Raw genomic sequence first — 20,559 nt, forward strand, 5'->3', positions numbered from 1 at the left:
GTACACAGTGTATTCATTAATTTTCATTTTCATGTAGTAAAGGCTCTATGCCTTCATAAAGGACGTACTTTTCCTTTGTTTAAGGGTATTTGGGCAGTTTATTCTCTGTTATATTCTCAAGTAAACAATACATACAAGTACAGTACAGTATTTTCTGAGGAAACACTCGTACTTATTTTTTTAAACCCATTCCCGATAACTCGGCATTTTCACAAACTCGGCCACCCTTCGGTCCACATTAGGCCGAGTTTTCGAGGTTCTACTGTATAGACTTACTAGTCCTCCACTGTGAAAAACAACAAACTGCTAAACGCTTTGTTACTTTGTTTTCAAAAACTTCCTTCTCTGTCAGCCAAGGGTCAAATGGCTAACAAATTGGTTACTTCCACTCAGGGAAATGTGATGGTGTCATAAAACTTTATAAAATGATTAAATAATACCAATGAAAGAAATTAAATTAATTTCGGTCAAAGTTTTTTAGAAGTTATTCGCTTTATAATAACGCGATTATAAGCGAAGAAGCGCGCGCAGTAGCTGCAGCTATTTTTAGTAACAGCGACTGGCGGGAAATTTGAAAATTGAAATCCGAGATCACGCGCTCTATAGTGCCGATTCGGAACCAGTAAATAAATAAAAATAATGAGACGCTTTAAGCAAAAACTAAATTGCGCATCGTAAAATTGAAAGAAAATTAGACAGGTAATAATTTTTTTTCAGATTTTTCACACAATTAGAATTTTTACACGAACTAATTAAAAATCGATTAGTGCCTAATCGGCACTAGGCGCGTGCCGACGGGTTGAGGGATGCCTTCCGGGAGGTCTTTTTAAAAGAAACTGGCCCCTATTTAGGCGTTACAGACGTGGAGTAAACCCGGAAAACTCCACGCGAAGCGCAAACCCACCACCGAACTATCAGTGTTGAAAGTACGAAGACCGCTTGGCCACTGGTGAGCGACAGGGCTTCAGAGAGAGGAGCCTAAATTTTAATCTTTTACATAGAAAATAGGCTCGCCAGTGACCGAGTGGATAAAACTACCGAACACTGGTCGCGGGTTCGCTCCTGGCCAAGTGGAATTTTCCGGGCTGTGCGATAATTTTCCCAAACTTCCCATTCGAACGCCTGCAACTCCTCTTCTGTGGTGCGATTAGTGTGCGGACGGGAGTTATCGGGCAGTAAGACACCATTTTGTCACGTTTTGCCAGTTTTGAGCTAAAAACTCTGTATTTATTCTAGTAGAGGTGCGATTCGGACACGCTCAGTTACATGTCTTAATCGCGCCTCTATTGGAAGGGCCATGCAGGTTTTTGCAGCTCATTCTGGCGTACTCTTCCATAATTGTATGAGTACTGGGTGCGAAGTATAAATATTGTGAACATATAAACGTCTATGTTAAAAAAAACAACAGGAAAGAAGGAAAATAAATTATACATTCAATTCCTTGTGTTAAAAATATCATGTCATTGAAATGATTATATAATAAATGATAGAAGGAACAGGTTTCGCTTTGCAATTATATACTTATTATAATTAAATATATATCTAAAATTATGTATTTCGCTTTATTAAGTTAGTCATTTATTGATTTTAATATATTTAAAAACACAAAAAATGGCGTGGTAGATAAAACCACCGTCGGAACTACAATTTTGGTATTATGCAAATTATGTATGCATTTTTTCCAACAGACAATCCACAAAGTACAGTCGACCCCCTATAACACTGTTGATAATTCCGTTTTTATATGAATTCCATGTTGTACGAGTCACTTAGATTTTACAAATACGTGTGCCGGGCTGTGAACGGCTCACGTATTTGTAAAATCTAAGTGACTCGTACAACATGGAATTCATATAAAAACGGAATTATCAACAGTGTTGTAGGGAGGTCGACTTGTATGTACAGTCAGCAGCCATGTACTGTACAGTACACTACTGTACTTGTAAGCTTACCTAAGGTTGTCAGTCATGTAGGTCAGCAACGTTTTATCTTACGCATTCCTAATTTATCACTTCCTGAACGTTGTTTTCCTCCCTTTCCGCCCATGCACGGCCTTATGACGAAGTCTTTGCTACCCAATGACACCCAATATTTTACAATTTTTTGTATTCGGGGCCTCGAAACGTCGAGAAATGAAAAAGAAGTTGGAAATTTTTTCTGTATGGATGTTAGCGTGAGGATTTTATTCACCCACTTCAAAGCTCGATAATTCCTCTAACTTTTGTCGAAAATTTCTGAAATTTTGCAGGATGGTTTGCATGTAAGGGGCATTATTGCTGTTAAATTTTGATGGTTAAAGGTCGACAGGGTGGGAAGATAGAGGGGTCACTTTTCCTATCTCGAGTGGCGTCGGAATTAATGGAGATTTTGCTCGTTATTAGCATCTACACTCTTAAAAGTAAGCTTTTTGCCATTTTATAGCAATTAATATAAACATTTTTTAAAAATAAATCCCGTAACAGATGACGCCACGCACAATTTTTTTGCCGGGAAAGTTATGCAACTCCTTGCTGGATTTTTAAGATTAAAGAAGTTTCACGTTTAATTAATCAATTCGACATCAACATTAACCATTGTAAGACATTACATATATAATAAATAATGGTAGAAAACACTGTAGCCGAAATAGCTCAGTTGGGAGAGCGTTAGACTGAAGATCTAAAGGTCCCTGGTTCGATCCCGGGTTTCGGCAAGTGGTTAATTTTTTTTTCCCTTTCATTTATCATATTAAATCGTGATTAGTAAACACATTAACTTTCCTTACATTAGTAATAGTGATGTGCCGGATCGTTAAAAATGTATATCCGCGGATACGGATACGGATCATTCGTGTCTAGATCCACGGATACGGATCTCAACTTTCGTACTCAGTCGGCGCCGGTGCGTGTGACCTTGAACCGATAGTTGACGCTTTGCGTTAATAACGCGACGTGTTTTGACTTGCACTGCGCGTGTTTTTGTTTATGGTGTTAAAATGTGCTAAATTAGAATTCACCACAAAGGCAGACAGGATAAAGTAACAAAAGTTGATATAATTTTCCAATTGAGCTATTTCGCGTCTATAAATTATACAGATTCTATTTCGAGGGATTCCAACTTCACGGTACAAACAGTAGCATGCGAAATTACAGCGATAATAATAGTTCGCTGTATCCAAAGCACGTGTACAATACAGATCCCGATAGCGACAATATAACCCGGAACCTTAAAANAAACAATGTCGACAAAAAAATTTAGTAGTGTAATATGGAAATATTTTACGATAGTAAATGACGAATGTGCTATTGCTACCTATCTTTAAAATTTCATATAAGTAATGAAATTCATTAAGATAAAAGATCCGTTAAAGATCCGCTAAAAAGTAACGGATACGGATCTTTTTTTCCCCTCGGATATCCGCGGATACGGATACGGATACGGATATCCGGCACATCACTAATTAGTAATGAAAGAGGATGAAATGGATAATTCGTATTACCTCCTGTTTTTACGTTTTTTCCCTTGTCCTTGACTCCGTTCCGTTTGTTTTTAGAAGTGGTTTAAGTAAGCCCATAATCGCTAAGAGAACCTTTCTTGATACAGAATTTAGAGATCATTTTAACACTACGAGGAACGACCGACCTGCCCTAAACCTTGGTATTTCATCCTCTCTAATTCACTCTTGAAAAAATCCGAGCCAGGACTCAAAACTTTGATCCCTTATAATGTCTGGAGAACCCAGGTTCGAAATGGGACAAGCAATTCTAGAAATTTTTCACGGGTATTCTGTCCTGAACATAAATTGGACCCTGTTGCCTCCATTACGGAGAGACCTGAGTAACGAGATTAAATCATGCCCATTATGGATGAATGGGAATGATTTAAAAACGCTCTCACATAGAGTAGAACACAGTTTTAAAAAAGAACTCACAATGAATACGATTTAAAGGGTAAAATGTGCTCACAAGGCAGAAAGATCTTTTATAGAGTTTGTTGTACCAAGGGTTATTTTTATATCCTCCATAGATTTGGCTAGATCCATAATTTAGCAAGTTATAAACAATGGGGTGACAATAGAGAGGTTGCGGCTGAAGTTTTCATCTGTCAAACGTGAACGTCAAACGTCGAGCGCCGCTATCTTGTAAGCAGCGCTCGATGTTCGACGTTCACGTTTGACAGATGAAAACTTCGGCTGCAACCTCGCTAATGTACAGAATCAAACTAAGAATGTGTTTTAGGATCAAACTCTGATTGGATTCTTAGAATGCGAACTGATTTTTACTGCTGGAATATGGGTATCAGATAATACTGTATGAAATCTTAAATATTTCTACAATCAAAATTCCATAAATAGATACTTATCTGATTAAAATATAACAATTGTGATAATGTATTTTGCAATTACACTTCTGCTGATTATTCTCTTGGGATAGAATATTTTACACGACTATCATTCTTTCTGTTTAATTAACAAGTAAAAAAGGTTTGTTCTTAAAATATTTTTATTAATTTTGCTTACATAAAGTATTGAAATTAATTTAATCTTGATTTAACTGTATATTTATTATTATTATTATATCTGTACTCAGAGTTTTATAAAAACAATGTAAAGGATATTGTTCTTAATTTCTCGTAACAAAAATTTTACATTATATTCTATTTATTTTCATAGTTTTGGTGCCGGATTAAAGTAAAAATTCTCAAACTAAAATTTACCCTCGCATTATTTTCTTGTACTTTCGTCCATTATTAGAATCTGTTTATGAGTGACGTAAGGTTGCATGGCTGCACCGATGCCGTCTGCAAAGTTGTCGTAGGGTACCAGTTTACAGTTCGGAGCCTTGAGACGTTCGTCTCTTAAAAGATCGCAGATGTATTTATACATGGCCTTGCGTTCTTCGCTTTCGGCATTTTCTTTAGTCCAACGCGACATCCAGTATCCCACGACTTTTATGTCTTTGAAAATTAGCACGCTGGTGGGAACCGTGACTGGTTCTTTGGACATTCCTCCGTAAGTCACTATGGTGCCTTTGTCCGCTAAATGCCTCATGATGTCCGTGGCACTCTTCCCGCCGACGCAGTTCAATGCCAATTTGGGTTTGGGAATAGATTTGAAAAAGTCTTTCATCGAAGCCGACCTGAAACACACAAGAAAATTATTTTTAATTTGTAATTTCATACATAATTTAATTACTTAATTATATTTAGTGTTTAAATTTTCAAATTAATAAGAAAATGCAGCTTATTGTTGTATATTTAAATGTTTGCAAGCTTTCCTACCTTGTCAAGGAAGTAAAATTCTTTCCCATTCCAAACGACAAAAAAAGCGAGACTTGAAAGCATTTGGGGTTTTAGGTATTTAAATTCATTTTAATTAATTTGAGTTTTTGGAGATTTCCACACACTGTACATTGAGATTGTATTCTATTAATTTAATTTTTGTGCTAAATAATCTTCTAGTGGTTTATTAATTTACTTTTTAAGTGTTTTTTTCTTTGAATTTTAAATAAGATTCTTTTGACTACCTAATTAAGCTCTGTATTTAGTTAATCCAGATTTCATTATACCGTAATTTAGAATTATAGAAACACATTATAACGTATAAATGTAATTAAACTCCAAAATGTTACATTGCCATCTGAATTTTTGGCAATAAATTTTTAAAAAACCTTTGATAAGACCAGTGAAGAACAGATAAATTATTTTAAAAATTTTCAGATTCCTCCTCAAATCTTGTCGCAGGTTAAAATTCATTCTGTTCTTGAAATGTACGATCAGAATATCCATAGAATTCAATTTTAAAAAAATAGTCGTGTGTCAGACGGAGAGCTTTGATACAACAGAAGTTATAAGGAAATATCATAAAGTGCTTGACACACGGGTAATGATAACCGAATTTTTCTTGTTTTCTGTTTTTCGTTACACTATACTGTATTTCAAACATTACCAATTAAGTGTAACAATAATCACATAAAACCAAAAATATGAAATGCAATTATCATCACCTGCACGTCAAGCAATTTATATATGTATATTTTCTTATAACTTATGCTGTATCAAAGTTCTCCGTCTGACACGACTACTTTTTAAAATTGAATTCCATGAATATTCTGCTTGTACATTCCATATATTGAATGAATTTTAACCTGAGATAGTATTCGGGAGGAATTTCTATACTAGACTTATATGAGACTTTTTTGAGAATTTATCGTGTTTGTTCAGTTTGAGATAAGCGAGGTTATTGTAAATTTTTGATTATGGTGAACTATTTTTAAACATATTCTTCAATCAAATCTATGGCTTGACTTCTCCAAGATGTGAGAGTATATACCAATATTCTCTTGTACCACTATACTGCATATCTTTTTTATAATCACATTGTTATTTCACTTTTACATAAATGAAGCAAAAATTCCCAACCTCTTCTTATAGGCTATTTGACTTTGTACTGTACAAGACAGTTTCATTATTTTATAGAAAGTTTTTTGTTTTTAATTGTATGACTGATAAAACAATTTAAAAACTGTAAAAATATAAATGTGCTTATCCGGCAAATTAGCTATGCCCCTCTTGCAGTAGATCCTTACCATTTTTACTTAGCGATAAGGGTATGACTTTGGTGCATTTCCTCTGTATACATGTATAAAGTGTATAAGTTATATATAAAATACCATTCCAATGTAAAACAAGGCTCTTTTGTATTTCTAATACACAGTATATGGCTCCTATGTTTGACCATCCTGATATATTTGTACAAAAAGGGTGTTGTCTGTTTTCAATTGCCTTACACCATTACAATTTCAGAGCTCCAAAGATGCTTATAATATTAAATTAAACTAAACAGTGTTGTTGGAATTTAACCAAGCCATAATACTTCTAATTAATTTTAAAGATACTACACAATTAGATACATTACAGCTTGATTAAATTCTAGTGATACTGTTTATTGCTATAGATCAGACTCAGTTTATACGTTTATTAAAAGAGTTTTATTTGTGTTTAAAATTTTATGCTAATCTGTAACTGATAAAAATCATATTCATGTTATCAAAAACAAGTCAAATAGCATTTATTATGGATATACTGCATATTAAAAAGTGTTATGTCAAGTGAAAACGTAAGTACAAATAATGAACCTGAACTCTGACTTTTCTTTATCAAATGTATATATGAATTAACCAATTGCAACAAAAAAAATGTTAAAAAAATTCTTTATCAATTGTTGAAACACACAGATAAGATAAATTTATCTGTCACAATTATTCAACGATGGCCTTGACGTCAATAAAAAGTTCAAATTAAAAAGCAGGAAAACTTTTTACAATAACTTTCTTGATGATTTAATAACAAACAAGTTTCCCATTTACATACCAGTTACTTTAATAAACAGTTTATTAAATGTTAAATAGACAATTAACTTCTTTAGCAATGTATTAAATTTAAATTTACCTTATTTCTTCCTCGTTAAGAACGAAATCAGCACCTAGAGAGGTCAGATATTCTTTCACTTCATTAAAATTTGGACGTTGTCTGACTACATTAATGGTGTGTATTCCTTGCTGTTTAGCAATCTGTATGACGGCCTGTCCGACGCCGCTGTTGCCACCATTCTGTATAACCCAATCTCCCGGTTTTAAATCCTCAAAATCTTTTAACATTCTGTATGCCGTGCAGGGATTGACGGCCATAGTGGCAGCACCGATTAACGGAATTTTATTGTCGACCTAAAGGATAAAAAATTGGAAGAATTAATCTACTAAAAAACAATTTTTAAACGTTTACATCACAGGAATTAAGTCACAAATATATTAATATATAAAAATTTGAGGAATCAAAACATAATCGCATTGTCTTAAACAACAAGTAGAGATTTCTTCAAGGTCTCGAGTATATTCAAGGAAAACCTTGAGCAACAGGATATTCAGGATAAGCAATAAGTTTTTAATGAGTGCATTAGTGTTGTTTATAAATGATACATTTCAAGATTTCAATTTAGAAAACCTTTCAAAACAGATTAAGCTGTTAAACATGTTTACTACACACTAAAGAATGTTTAATTATATTAAACTAAAATTATAAGGATTAATTAGTTGTAAAATTCACCTAATTAATACTCACCTCTATACATCCCGTTTCTACACATACTCCATGCGTTCTCCACGTGCCCCAACCAGGTAAGGAAGGTATTATCCACGATCCTACTTTTAAATTCTTTACATTGGAACCAATCTATTTACGACAAAAATTTTATTGGAATATTTTGAAAAATATAATGATTCTTATTCTATAATTTTATAAGTGATTACAAAGTTTATGTATTACTTAAAAATATATTTTCCAAAAGGACAAGTAATTATGCTTTATGAAAATGAACTTTACAGAGATTTAAAACACGAATAATTTTCAGCCTTGCTGGTTTATCTTTGGAGGCTTAAAGATAAATTACCCTCAAAAGGAACAAACTCTAACATTCTATTAAAAAGAGTTTTCCGTATAATCTTAAAAGCACATTTTTACAGCACGACTACCGCCAACATTTTGTTTTAACCAAAAACATACAGACAAGATTTAGTCACAATTCATATTTATACACTGAAACAGGATATAGCTTGCAAGAGCATTTGTTTCTTTCGAGTGGCGAGAACCTGATCTAACATGTGATTAATCTTGTTGTTGCATTATTAAATGATTGGTTTGATAAAACAACAAGATTAATCACAACAATGAGCAAAAAACTCTACAAATTAGATATTGTTTGCAACATGATTGCGAGTTGTGAAACCAAGGTTACAAATGTGTTCAGACGAGGCATCCAGGTTTCAGGCAGAAAAATGTCGGCAACGGTCGCATCGTGTAAACTAGCCTGGAGGCACAAAAAACTTGAGGAAATCCTGCTAATTTATCTGTAGAGATATAAAAAATTGTTATATCTTTGTAGATAAGTTGGCAAGGTTTAAATTTCTACATGTTCATGTAGACAGCCGAACAACCAAAGTGGTTAAGGAACTGACCCACTAGCCCAAGGGACCCGACCCAGGTTCGAGTCCAGATAAAATCCTCGGTAATTTTCATGCAACTTCTGGCCTAGATGCATCTGATCTTACCCTGCGCAATCTGGTTACTATATTGCTAGTTATTAAAACCTCTAATGGGCTTGTTATAAAAGTTTTTTTATTCAATCTTTAAAATTGTTTTCAATAATATTTCTATAAGCATTTCAATTTTTTAATCAGACTCTTCTTCTGTATTCAAGGTTATTCAATTCATATTCACTAGACCTTGAAGGTATTCGGCAAATGAATAATTTTATATGCTGATATTCGTGTAAGCATTTCTTTAAGATGTTTTTTAAAAAACGTCTTAAATAAATGTATACACAAATTTATTTTTTATTCATAAAATAATATAAACGATAGATTTGAAGAAGTCTCTAAATTGAACTTGGTACTACATGATAATTTTCATCTTATGATCTTATCTGATAATAAATATTATATAATAAAGAAGTTTAAAGTGATTAAAAGATACGTTTTTGGATGATAAACTAAATTGAATAATTAAAATACTCATTTAATTTTTTAAAAAATAAGCAAATAATTAAATTCTGATAGAATTGTATAAAATTTTATGAAATTTTTTACACACACAAAACAGTTTTATCTGCATTCAAAAATCAGAAAAGCCACTTTGATGTTTAGTTATGTAACACAGGACAAACACAATAGACAATACTAGCTGCTTCACTGCCTCCAGTATACATCTGACCATCTAAATCAGACAAAAAAAAAATAATAAAACAATTATATTTAATCTAGAATTGTACCTCTTACTGTCAAATACATCATCACTGCATTAGTTACAAAACGTTATTGGATAAAAAGATAATGTCGGAACACATTTCAAAATTTATGTGTACATTATTCATATTTCTAGTTTCTATTTTTTTACTGTAATGACAGCTTTGTTTCTCGACAATGGAAGTCGACGTCAAGAACTAACAATACTTCGTCTTTCTCTATAATTATTAATTGAATAGTATATTATAATCTTGTCCGGGTAGCTGATATTTTCTTATCTGTTCCGTAAATCGGTTTCTACCGTCCGTAAAACACTACAATTAACTATGCGCTTTCATTTTTTGTTTCTTTCTGGATGTTAAATATAATAAAGAAAAATATTGCAATTAGTCAAAAAATCACCCCCAAGATTTTTACAGTTTTCGACCTCTGAGATCTTGAAATATCAAGAAATGGGGGATTTGTTTTTTTTTTCTGTATGGGGTGCACAATTTTGTTCACCTATTTTGAAGCTTAACTCGTGTGCTTTTACTTAAAAATATCCGAAATTTTGCAGGCAGCATATTAGGGGGATTGGTGCTGTTAAATTTTAGTGGTTAAAGGTGAGTGGGCGAAGAGATAAAGAGAGGTCATACATCGTATCTTGAATATGGTCGGACTTAATGACGATTTTACACATTATTAGTATTTACAATTTGTTATTAAACTCATCTCTACCCTCAAAATTATGCCTTTTACCATTTTATAATATTTAATAAAATAAAAATTTCTTAAAAGATGACACCACACACAATTTTTAACCCATGCCGTGAAAGTTACACAACTCATTGCTGGATTTTTTGATGAATCAAGCAGTTTCCTAAAATTTAGATTAAACAGGTTAGAAAAGTTTTACAATATTTAAGAATTTCTTATCTGAAAATCAGTGATAAGTTTAAGTAATTTTAATACAGTACTTTGTATGGAGTGTACTGAAATTCCATGCGAATATTTCGAGGACAGATTCCAGAATCAAAAGCAAAAATAGTTGGAATGATAGAGTTTTTCAATGCAAACTTACATTGAATAACATTTTCTTTTTTACAAAGCTAAACAGAATACAGTGAACTCTCGTATAAAGCGCTCCCCTATAACATGATAAAAAAATTGTGACTAGTAATCACACAAAATTCTGATTTTTGTCTTCCAGAGGTATACATTTTCTTTTTTAACTTCTAGGTCTAGATTTAAACTTGCATGAAATTGTCTGATAATGCAATTTTCTATAACACACAACTTATCACATGTGCTGTAAAGGACTCCATTGTAGTATACAAGAATAGTTAAATTTCCATTTGTTCAAAAAAACTAATTCTTAACATTTAACATATGGCTAAATCAATCTTCTAGTAACAAGGCAAAAAGTTAAAATAAATGCACAAACCTTAAACTGACATTGCAGATAAGTGAGCTTTCCATTATAATTGTTTTCAGTCCGCTTCTAAGACAATCCTCGGGTAGCTCTCTTTAGAAATCTGGTAGTAACATTCTAGAATAGAATGCATAGAAGATAATCCAATAAGTTCAGATTAAAAATTTTTAAACATTCAGTGGTGCGTGTTTATCTATAGACTGTGTGTTGCCTCCTATAATGATGAATCAAATATTGCCCACAACATGAGGGAGATCCATTTTTCTTCTTTAAAGGTCGGAGCACCATTTTAAATATTTCCAGCACTTCCAAATTTTTGACTCATTCAGCATAAGGTGTTTTTCATACTGGAATGGCTTGCTGGAGTTCCGGTTTAATCTCATTGTCGTTGATATATATAGCTAGGATGGTAGTCTGACCGAGGAAGATCTTAAAAATGGATCAAAAATGTTGATAACAGAAAGTTCACTTATTGGCAAGGCCAATTTAAGGTTTGTGTGTTTATTTAAAATAAAGCTTCGATTTATACATATTGGTAGCACAGAAGTAAAAAACAAATGGCAGCATGTCTTTTGCGGAAGAAATAAAATTGGTTTCAGAGATGATTTTTCGGAAGACGAAATCTCAAAAACAAAATGGAATTTAATAAACGTGTATAGAAGATTTCAAGACTATTTTTCACCCTAGAGTATATCTTTTAAATATCAGCATGGAGTTTCATTACATCACATATAATGTATACTTCTATTTTGACATAACACCATCATTATCTAATTCTAAAATATAATATGACATTAAATTAGAAAAATCATATATTTAAAATTTTAACCATATATAAATAAGGTCAATCAATTCAATTAATTTTAACAAATATAAATAAACTAAGTCAACTGCTGAATTATTCTTAGGATATTCTGATAAGGTGACCTTGTACAGTACAATCTGATTCTAAATTAAGCATGTTTAAAGACAAAGATCAGATCGGGACCCTGATAATTCGACCGATAACATGTCCGTCCAGTTCAGAGTCGATCTTTCCTCTCAATTTTCGATCTATTTAGTAGTATTTATAGTTGTATAAGTTTAGAATGGAGCTGTTCTTTGCTTTTTTCCTGTTATCACCTTTGTAAACTTAAAATTAATATAAATATATACGAGATTAACGATTTAATTAGTAACATACCGAGTTATTAAAATTAACTCAGTAACACGAAACTGTGTTTAGCTCGTAGCAGGTTTCCTTCCTGTAACATGAAAAAGCAGTTATTGACAAAGAATAAGTCAATATCAAATTAAGAGGCAGATTTTAACAATATAATAGACAGTACATTCTTCTACACTTCTTTTTCTAGTTATGCTGATGATCATACAACCTGGCATTCTTTGCTTTCTAGAGTGCTCTACCACTTTAACTAATTGAATGTAATAAGAGTAAACAAATGCTAATTATAGTGGCTAGATGGCCAAGAAAGGGCGTGCCTGTTTCTGCAAAAGATCCTGATTTGGGTCCAGTCAGATTATTGAGAATTTTTTGTGATAGTTAGGTGCCCATCATTCTCTACTTGCACTTGCATTCAAACATTTTTGTGAACATCAACAACCTGAACACAGACAAAATTTATGTGAAAGCAAAGGCACAATATTCATGGACTGTGTGCCTAGAATACATGCACGAATTTAATTTTTGGATTTGGAGAATACTTTTGGTACAAGCAAAAGATCCAAATATAAGTCAAATCCCTAGTATTTTTAAGACACGCACACACATATACGATTTTCATAGAAGAAACACAAGTGCTAAGATTATCAAACTTTTTGTCTAGTATAACAAGCTTCGACTATATTTGTCCACTGGCGCAGAATGGATAAAACCACCAAATGCCAGTAGTCAGTAGTTTATGCCCAGCCACGTGGAGTTTTCTGGGTTTTCCTCACGTTGGTAACATCGAACTATGCAGTAGTTTCCCTCAAAAAGCCTTCCTCCCAGGCAAATCGACCACCTTGCATCATTTCAACCGAATAAACCCGTACATTTCTCAACATTTGTGTTTCTCCCGATACTATGCAAAGTCGACCCGTCTTGTTTCCGCAGACCGCATCACGCAGACGCTCCCATCAGAAGCATTACATCCGTTTCTATGCAAGCGTCACAAATAGGATATTTGTACCTGCAAAAGTAATAGGTAGACACAACAAAGATTCGAGTAATTACATTAAAAGCATGTCATTTTATAATTAGACAAAAATCCTTAATCAAATACATGCAAATGATAATACCTCCACTACTTCCCCGACTCCTTCGTTACCTCCGATTGCCGGAAACGTGGGTTTCAGCGCGTAAGTTCCCTGAATCATATTAATATCGGCCGGATTTATAGGCGCAGCCAGCATCTTGATCAGAACCTCGTTACCTTCGAGCTTCTTAAGGCTCTGCTCTTCCTTCTTGACAACCTTCAAAGGCTCGCCGTATTCTCTATAAACTAACGCCGACTTCATCCTCCTACAGAATCGAAGAGGAGAATGCCAACGTAGCGATCTCAACGTTACCTCCAGAAAAGTCACGTTGACCATGTTTACCGAAAGCGACACCTGTCGACGAATTATAGCATCAAAATAAATACTTCAAACTTTTTACTATTTTACGTATTTAAAAAAAAAAACGTTTACTAAAATAAAAATTAATTATAATTATTATAATTAATTATTTAAAACGTTTAAATAAATTAAGCTCGACGTTTCGACGCTTAATTAAAAGGGGGTGAGACGTGACGTAATTATAAAAAATAAAAAAAAACACACGCGATAATCGATCTAGTTAAGAATTTATATTTGAAATCGAATTAAATTTCGTATTATTTACTTAATTAATTTTAAAATAATTACGGCGAATTTTAATGGCGATTGCTTCGTCGAATACGAAACTAAGCGGAGCGGATACTCTCGTCGAATGCGGGTGTTGACGGAGCCAAGAAAATGGAGATAAGTCAGTCCTACTTGTTTTCCGTTAAATGCTGTAGAAAAGGCATCTGAAAGCGGTGAGTCGGGCGCTTTAAACTCTAATAAAGGTCCGTGATTCGATTACGGAACGTTGCACGGGGTCTCACCGACGTACTTTAATGGCCGATTCTTTAACCTTATTTGCCGGGTGTCCGCCTGGTTTACTTTCCTTTTTATTGTTTAAACTACGGAATAACCTTTCGTGTTTTGTTTGTCTTAAAGGTTAATCGATTGGTTTATCGTCGTGTTGCTTGCAGCGCGGGATTTGGCGGGTGCGCGATCCGTTTGTAATTGTTAACGCGTGTGTAATGGATTAATTTAATTACAATACGTCCGGTGACGTCGGCAGTGTGACGTTTCGTGCATAATTAATGAGCTGTAAGTGTGACGGATTGTTATGGGTTTTGATGTATATACGTTATCTAGTGCGTGTTTCTACTTTCGTGCTTAAATATACGAGGGGGAATGCGGTAGAATTTAGGGGAGACGAGTGTCCTTACTGCGCTAATTGTCATGGTTATTTAGTGGGACGACCCGGTTTCGACCGTCCCGCTCGTGGCCGGTCAAAGGGCCAAGTTTTAATCTTATGTATGGCTTTGTATTTGGCGAAGACGCGTATCTGATTCATCTCGTGCCTCTCGGTCGAGACGGGCGACTGAAGAAACCTCGGCCGTCGGTTAGTTACGAAATACCGGGTGTCCGAAAAGTTACCGTGCGGTGAGAAATTTGTATTGCGGACGAGACCCGTAAGTAGTCGGTCTCGCAATTTTCTTTTCGATATAGGGCATTACTGCTCTCTTGTGGACTATGGTTTCTGTAAAACTTCTTTGCCGATGGCAGAATCTGGCCTGTTACGTCTCTGCTGGATTTCGGGGCCTCAGGGAGACCTTTCTGGCATTTGCCGTAGGAGATACTGTAATGTCGTACGTAAAACTTCATTTTTAATGAAACTTAAATCTTTTCAGCCGAACGGTAACTTTCGGACCCCGTATTTTGCATTAATTAACTTGTATATTTCTTTTTTAAATTATAGCCTGCAAATTATGTATTGTATTGTTTATAGAATTACAAAGCTGAATTTTTTATTTAAGAAAATTTCTTTTATTTTAAACTGTTAATAGACCATTACTAATTGCTGTTTTTTTTAACAATTTTTTTCTTTTTTATTGTTGGATTATTTCGAGACGATGTTACGTTGTAGTAATTGAGTATCGCCAGTCAANTTCTAAATAAAATTTTATAATATATAATAAATAAAATATCCCAAACAATGTTTTATACATACATAAAATTGACTATGAAAGTTTATTGCAAAATTTATAAGTAATAAAAATTTATTTAGATTCAAGATGATTGTTTATGAATATCTTCCGATAAAATTTTATGTGAAATAAAAGAATTTATGTTTCACAGTTTTTTAAACTAGGAAACATTTCGGAACGAAAGAATATAGAAACATCCAACGATCGCCTAAATAATTAACGCAATATAGAAACATAAACGATCGTTTAAAATTAGCGCAATCGTAGCCTAAATCAGGCTACGATTGTGCTAATTTTAAATAATTAATACAAAGTAATTTGCCACTAGAGGTAGATGTTAGGTGCCATCTCTTAACTAAATTACTTTGTATTAATTATTTAAAATTTGCGCAATTCTAGTCCGATCATTTAGACGATTGTTGGATGTTTCTATATACTTGTCGGGCTTTCAGATGTATGTTATACAAAAAAGAATGTTTATTAATATTCTAAACTGTGAAACTTTATGGTTAATATTCAAAATAATGAGATTAATTGTTCTGAAAATGCTACAATAAAGAGTATAGATAAATATTTTGTTTTCTGACATAACTCACAACATAAAACAGATTATGAACGAGAAATGACTGTGTGTTGATGTAAACAAATTTAATAAAACAAAATTAAAACATTTAAAAGTTTTACTACTACTGTTGACAGTTTACACATGTGCCATTCTCAGATGAAGAATTAAAAAAAGTGAATGGTATGTTACAATTTGGTTGGAACCAGGTAGTTATTCCTCCTTTGTCTGGTTCAGCAAAAACAAAACTGCTGTAATACGTAGGGCGTCTCTACTCTTCATCCCAATAACAGTTAATGGTAGTTACAATGTATTTTCTCGGCAATTTCTTAAGCTGGTTACACTTAAGAATCTCAATCATAAGGTTCTACAATCTTTGAATCCTATTTCCACTATGATGATTAAGAAAAAGTATGAGTTTGTGGAGAGTTATTTGGATTATGTTTCTCTAGCTTGACCTGTCTCTTTTGTGTGATTAAGTAAACCATTTCTATTAGACCATAGCCAAACTTTCATTGCTTGCTTTGCAATGATAGTTTTGCTAGAAAAGTTGGAGATCCACTCAGTTATGCAGGTGCTGGCAGATGCATATGGGTTCCATTGAGGATTAACTTGACACATTAAAGAACAAAGAAGTAAAGTAGGCCGAAAACATGACCAAGTTGTCTAGAGTAGCCTTATCCTCATTATTTGAGCCCATTTGGATAGAAATGTGACTCCTCTATCAGTGCACCCTACCAAAAACTGCTTTGTATATGACAAGCATTACATATCACCTGATGAACCATGCAACTCTCCTATATTAGAATCTCCCAGGGAATTGGCTCTCCCTTTATAAATTACTTAGTTGGTGCTTTGGTTATTATTTGCTGTGTTCTGCCAGTTCTTTTGGATTAGGTAGAGCATAGTCACATTAACCTTTCTACTTTCTGGTTACAGCTTCAGCCATTTTTGGTTATCACTTTTGTTTATACATGCAAATTTCACTTACTCCATTTTAATCTCTTACTTTTGTCTTTGTTCTATTGTTTTTTTTATTATAAAATACAATCCAATGATTTAATAAACAAGTATACAAACAAAAGACAATCAAAATACAATGACATAGCAGTGTGTTCGAGGTCAAACAATGGAATTGAAATTGGCTATCCGACAGGCTTTATGCTGGCAACAGTGATAATAGCAGAGAACATAAAGTATTTTGTGTTTTTTGGTGTATTGGCTTGCATTTCTATAAGAGACATCCTATTTAAAATTACTATGAATTACAGGCTTAAAGCAAATAAAACTTCATTAATGACAATAATTTGAATATATAATCAAATACATTTCCAAGCTATTACAATACTTTTTTTTAATGTTAAATTGATTTAGTTAGTTAATTTTATTAAAAAATTCATGAAATGGCAATACACTTATTACTAATCAAATTGCACAATAATTTATAGCAGCATAAAAGTCCCAAAAGATACATGTGTCAGAATAATAATTAATAAGTTTTATATACACAGGGTCTTCCAAAATGAATGAAATCATTTTAAAATTACTATAATTATGTTTTATCTGAGAAGTAGGTGACATATGCCAATCAAGAGAGTTTAACTGCCTGAGTTTTGTCTTCCATCCACATTTAAATGTCTCTTCTTCTATGTCTAGGAGGCACCGTAAATGAAAATACAATTCTGCTACAGAGAAAATGTTTTGTCGGAAAATTCAGAACAAAATGTTTTGTGTTCTGTAGTTTGCAAAATTGGAATTGCCTGTTGCGCAACACAAGTAATCCATAGGGGATGCCATGGGAGGAGAGACTATAGATATGCTTTGGAAGAACAACCTCTTCCAAGGCATATTTGCATGCATTGAGAAACTAATGGGCAAATGTGAAACTTGGATTGTTTTCCAATGTTTTAATGAACATTAAGACATTCTTGGATAATAATTAAAATAATTACAATAATTTAAAATGGTATTGTTCTTTTTGAAAGACCATGTGTATAAAATTTGAACTCAATTATGTATATACTAGCAAATAAGCCTGGCATTGCTTGGGCAAAATGTAACGATAGCAAAGATTAAGATTATTACATTATAGCCAATCTTACCTGTTTTCACAGAATGCAAGAATTAGTTTCCCTGTTTCCAGACTAATTAGAGAACTTTTAGATGGATCTAAAAATATATTTGATTTTCCACAAAAATGCAAAAAAGATCACATCTGCGCCTGTTAATCTTGCACACCGCTTTCTCTTAACACTTCCATTGTTAACACTTCCCCCACGGGGATTACGAAAAATCCCTTCTTAGTGTATGCACCTTATTAAAATGCAATCAAAAACACAAAAAACCACATCTAAAATAGTACAGTAGAAGCAGAGTTCTTCAGGGTAAGCCTTAATCCTCTCTCTCCCTCTCCCCATGGAGGGGAATTTCAAAAAATCCTTTCTTAGTGTATGTTCTCATGACAGTCATGACTGTGTACTAAATTTCAACTTTCAACTCCTAACCGTTTGGGCTCTGCACTTATTATTATTATTCCATCTCGATTATATATATATAGATAAACTCTGTATGGGATTATAGAACAAAAAATTTTACTGTTTTGTTGAATAAGAATGATCATCTAAACAAAGAATTGATGAGATAACCAATACACTCCAACTCCATTGCAGCATAGTGTTTGAGGATCCAAGACTCCAAACCATGATATATCTGGCATCTCAGATAAAAATAGGAAAATCATGTTGTAATTGATTTAGATTTTCTACCATAACTATTGTAAATTATTAGTTATACATTTAGAACAGTTATACATCTTAAGACCCAAACATTCATTTTAATGGATTAAATAGGATTAAGGTCCAGGATAATTGTATAGTGAAGTATGGTTACTGTTACTGTAGCTCGAAGAAGCCCAAACAATGTCAATTAGTTTAATTATTCCAATTGTAAGATGAAGGAGGATATGCTTCTTCCTTGCAAAAAATGTTAACAGAGAATTTTATTGACAACTTTTTTACCGCGTTGTCAATAAAAGTGCACATCTCTCTCTTCAAATAGTCATAGTCTAAATTGGCCGACAAATTTTAACGTAGAATATAGATAGAATCAATATATCTCTGCTAGTAGAGAATAACTGAATGTACCAAATGCTATTTAGATGTTATCTGTAATGATATCAGTCTCTCTCTCTCTGCTCTGTTACTACTATTACTTTCTTAATGTGGATGTGCATTTAAGGTTGATCATTCTTAACTTTCTAGAATTGCTTATGAATTAGTTCAATAAGTAAATTGGAGACAAGATAAACACAATAAAATATTTAATTAAAAGTAAAGAAAAGGAAGTATAATGATATAATTAAGCTGTGCGTCTTGAATTGCAGGAAATTTTGTCTTTAATAAAGCACTTATTTCCATAATTCTACTTAAAATATAAGAAAAAAAAACATTTTAACTTGTTGACTTTGAGAAGAGTTTTTTACAAAGTAAATTTCGTAAATATCCCGTTGTTATAGAACGTATTTAGTATGAAGCCAGACGATCCATCAAATTATCGGGCTATAATATGGCTAAGTTAATAATTAGATATGAAGTAATTTGTCTAGAGGTAGACGTTTAAGCTGCCGTCACGATAATTATAATAAATAAATTCTAATTTAGAATTTCTAATTATTAACTTACCCTTATTATAGCCCGACGATTTGGCCGATTGTCCGACTTTTATCAAAAATCGGATTTGTAGAGTATTTAGCACATTATAATTAATATTTTATGGAAGTTTTCTTGTTTTTCCAAAGATATTTGGTTTAAAAAAAATTCCTCAAATTTCCAATCTGCTATTCTTATATATATGTAAATATTTATTTAAAAAATTATTCAGCGACTACTCATTAACGAGGAAAAATTGAAAGGGGGTCGACATAAATTAATTTCTCAATTAATAAATTCTCGCTGAGGTTTTTAAATTTAAATTTACCAATTTAATCTCGATACGCCAATTAATTTATTAACCGTTTATTAATAAAAAATCAAGGTCGATTTTATTTTTATAGATTCTTTACTCTGTACGATATGCTATTTGCATGAATTATTTTATAAAGTATTTGTAATGTTATAATTGAGAAAAAAAAATCTAATATTTATATATCAAATAATTTATATTTGATAATTGATAACATTTTTATAATCTGCAAGATTAATTCTTTGGCAAATGTTTTGTAACTGCAAACGTAACTCGATACTAGTATACCAGCAGATGTTTTACATTATGTTCTATTAGTAGACGATAAAGGTTTAATTCTACTCGACGATAAATTGTCAGAGCGAGAGTTTAAACTTATATCTGAAATAATAATGTAACTATGTAAGATAGTGTTTAACAATCTATTATTATTTAATCTAGTTAATTAAATATAAATTATTAATAAATAGAATATTATATACACATAGGTAACTTTTATTTTGTTGTATATTAAAATTATGTGATTTTTAATATATTTTACTAATCGAGATATGTAATTATTTTTTGGCCATTCTTATTAGCAAATTATTT

General features: G+C 32.7%; 2 protein-coding genes and 1 non-coding gene across 4 annotated transcripts in view; 2 read left to right on the forward strand and 1 right to left on the reverse strand.

Annotated features, from left to right (window-relative positions):
* The first annotated feature begins 2,619 nt into the window (after nt 1-2,619).
* Nucleotides 2,620-2,692, forward strand: Trnaf-gaa. The gene has a single exon. It is a non-coding gene; the product is annotated as a tRNA-Phe (tRNA).
* Nucleotides 2,693-4,454: 1,762 nt separating this feature from the next.
* LOC111640018 (enoyl-[acyl-carrier-protein] reductase, mitochondrial-like) lies at nt 4,455-14,195 on the reverse strand. The gene is made up of 5 exons (XM_023386023.1): nt 14,071-14,195; nt 13,465-13,776; nt 8,098-8,208; nt 7,429-7,703; nt 4,455-5,117 (listed from the first exon to the last, which is right to left on the reverse strand). The coding sequence occupies exons 2-5, from the start codon at nt 13,756-13,758 to the stop codon at nt 4,703-4,705; spliced, it is 1,095 nt and encodes a 364-aa protein (XP_023241791.1). The 5' UTR covers nt 13,759-13,776; nt 14,071-14,195; the 3' UTR covers nt 4,455-4,702.
* LOC111640015 (intersectin-1-like) overlaps nt 14,080-20,559 on the forward strand; it is a 60,394-nt gene continuing 53,914 nt past the window's right edge. Inside the window, exon 1 of one of the 2 annotated variants that reach the window (XM_023386020.1) lies at nt 14,080-14,222. The gene's annotated coding sequence lies outside the window, so the exon portion shown is untranslated. The remainder of the gene's footprint in view (nt 14,223-20,559) is intronic. The other variant, XM_023386019.1, reaches the window with a different exon arrangement.

This window comes from Centruroides sculpturatus, unplaced genomic scaffold (genome assembly GCF_000671375.1).
Source record: "Centruroides sculpturatus isolate CEXI.00-Female unplaced genomic scaffold, Cexi_2.0 scaffold1413, whole genome shotgun sequence".
Taxonomy (NCBI): Eukaryota; Metazoa; Arthropoda; class Arachnida; order Scorpiones; family Buthidae; genus Centruroides; species Centruroides sculpturatus.

Coding starts and splice junctions, on each gene's coding strand:
- LOC111640018 (XM_023386023.1), bottom strand. CDS start 13,758: ATGGTCAACGTGACTTTTCTGGAGGTAACGTTGAGATCGCTACGTTGG. Junction 8,209..13,464: donor GAGTCGGGGAAGTAGTGGAG/GTATTATCATTT, acceptor TGTCGTAAATAG/ATTGGTTCCAATGTAAAGAA. Junction 7,704..8,097: donor TAGAAACGGGATGTATAGAG/GTGAGTATTAAT, acceptor TTTATCCTTTAG/GTCGACAATAAAATTCCGTT.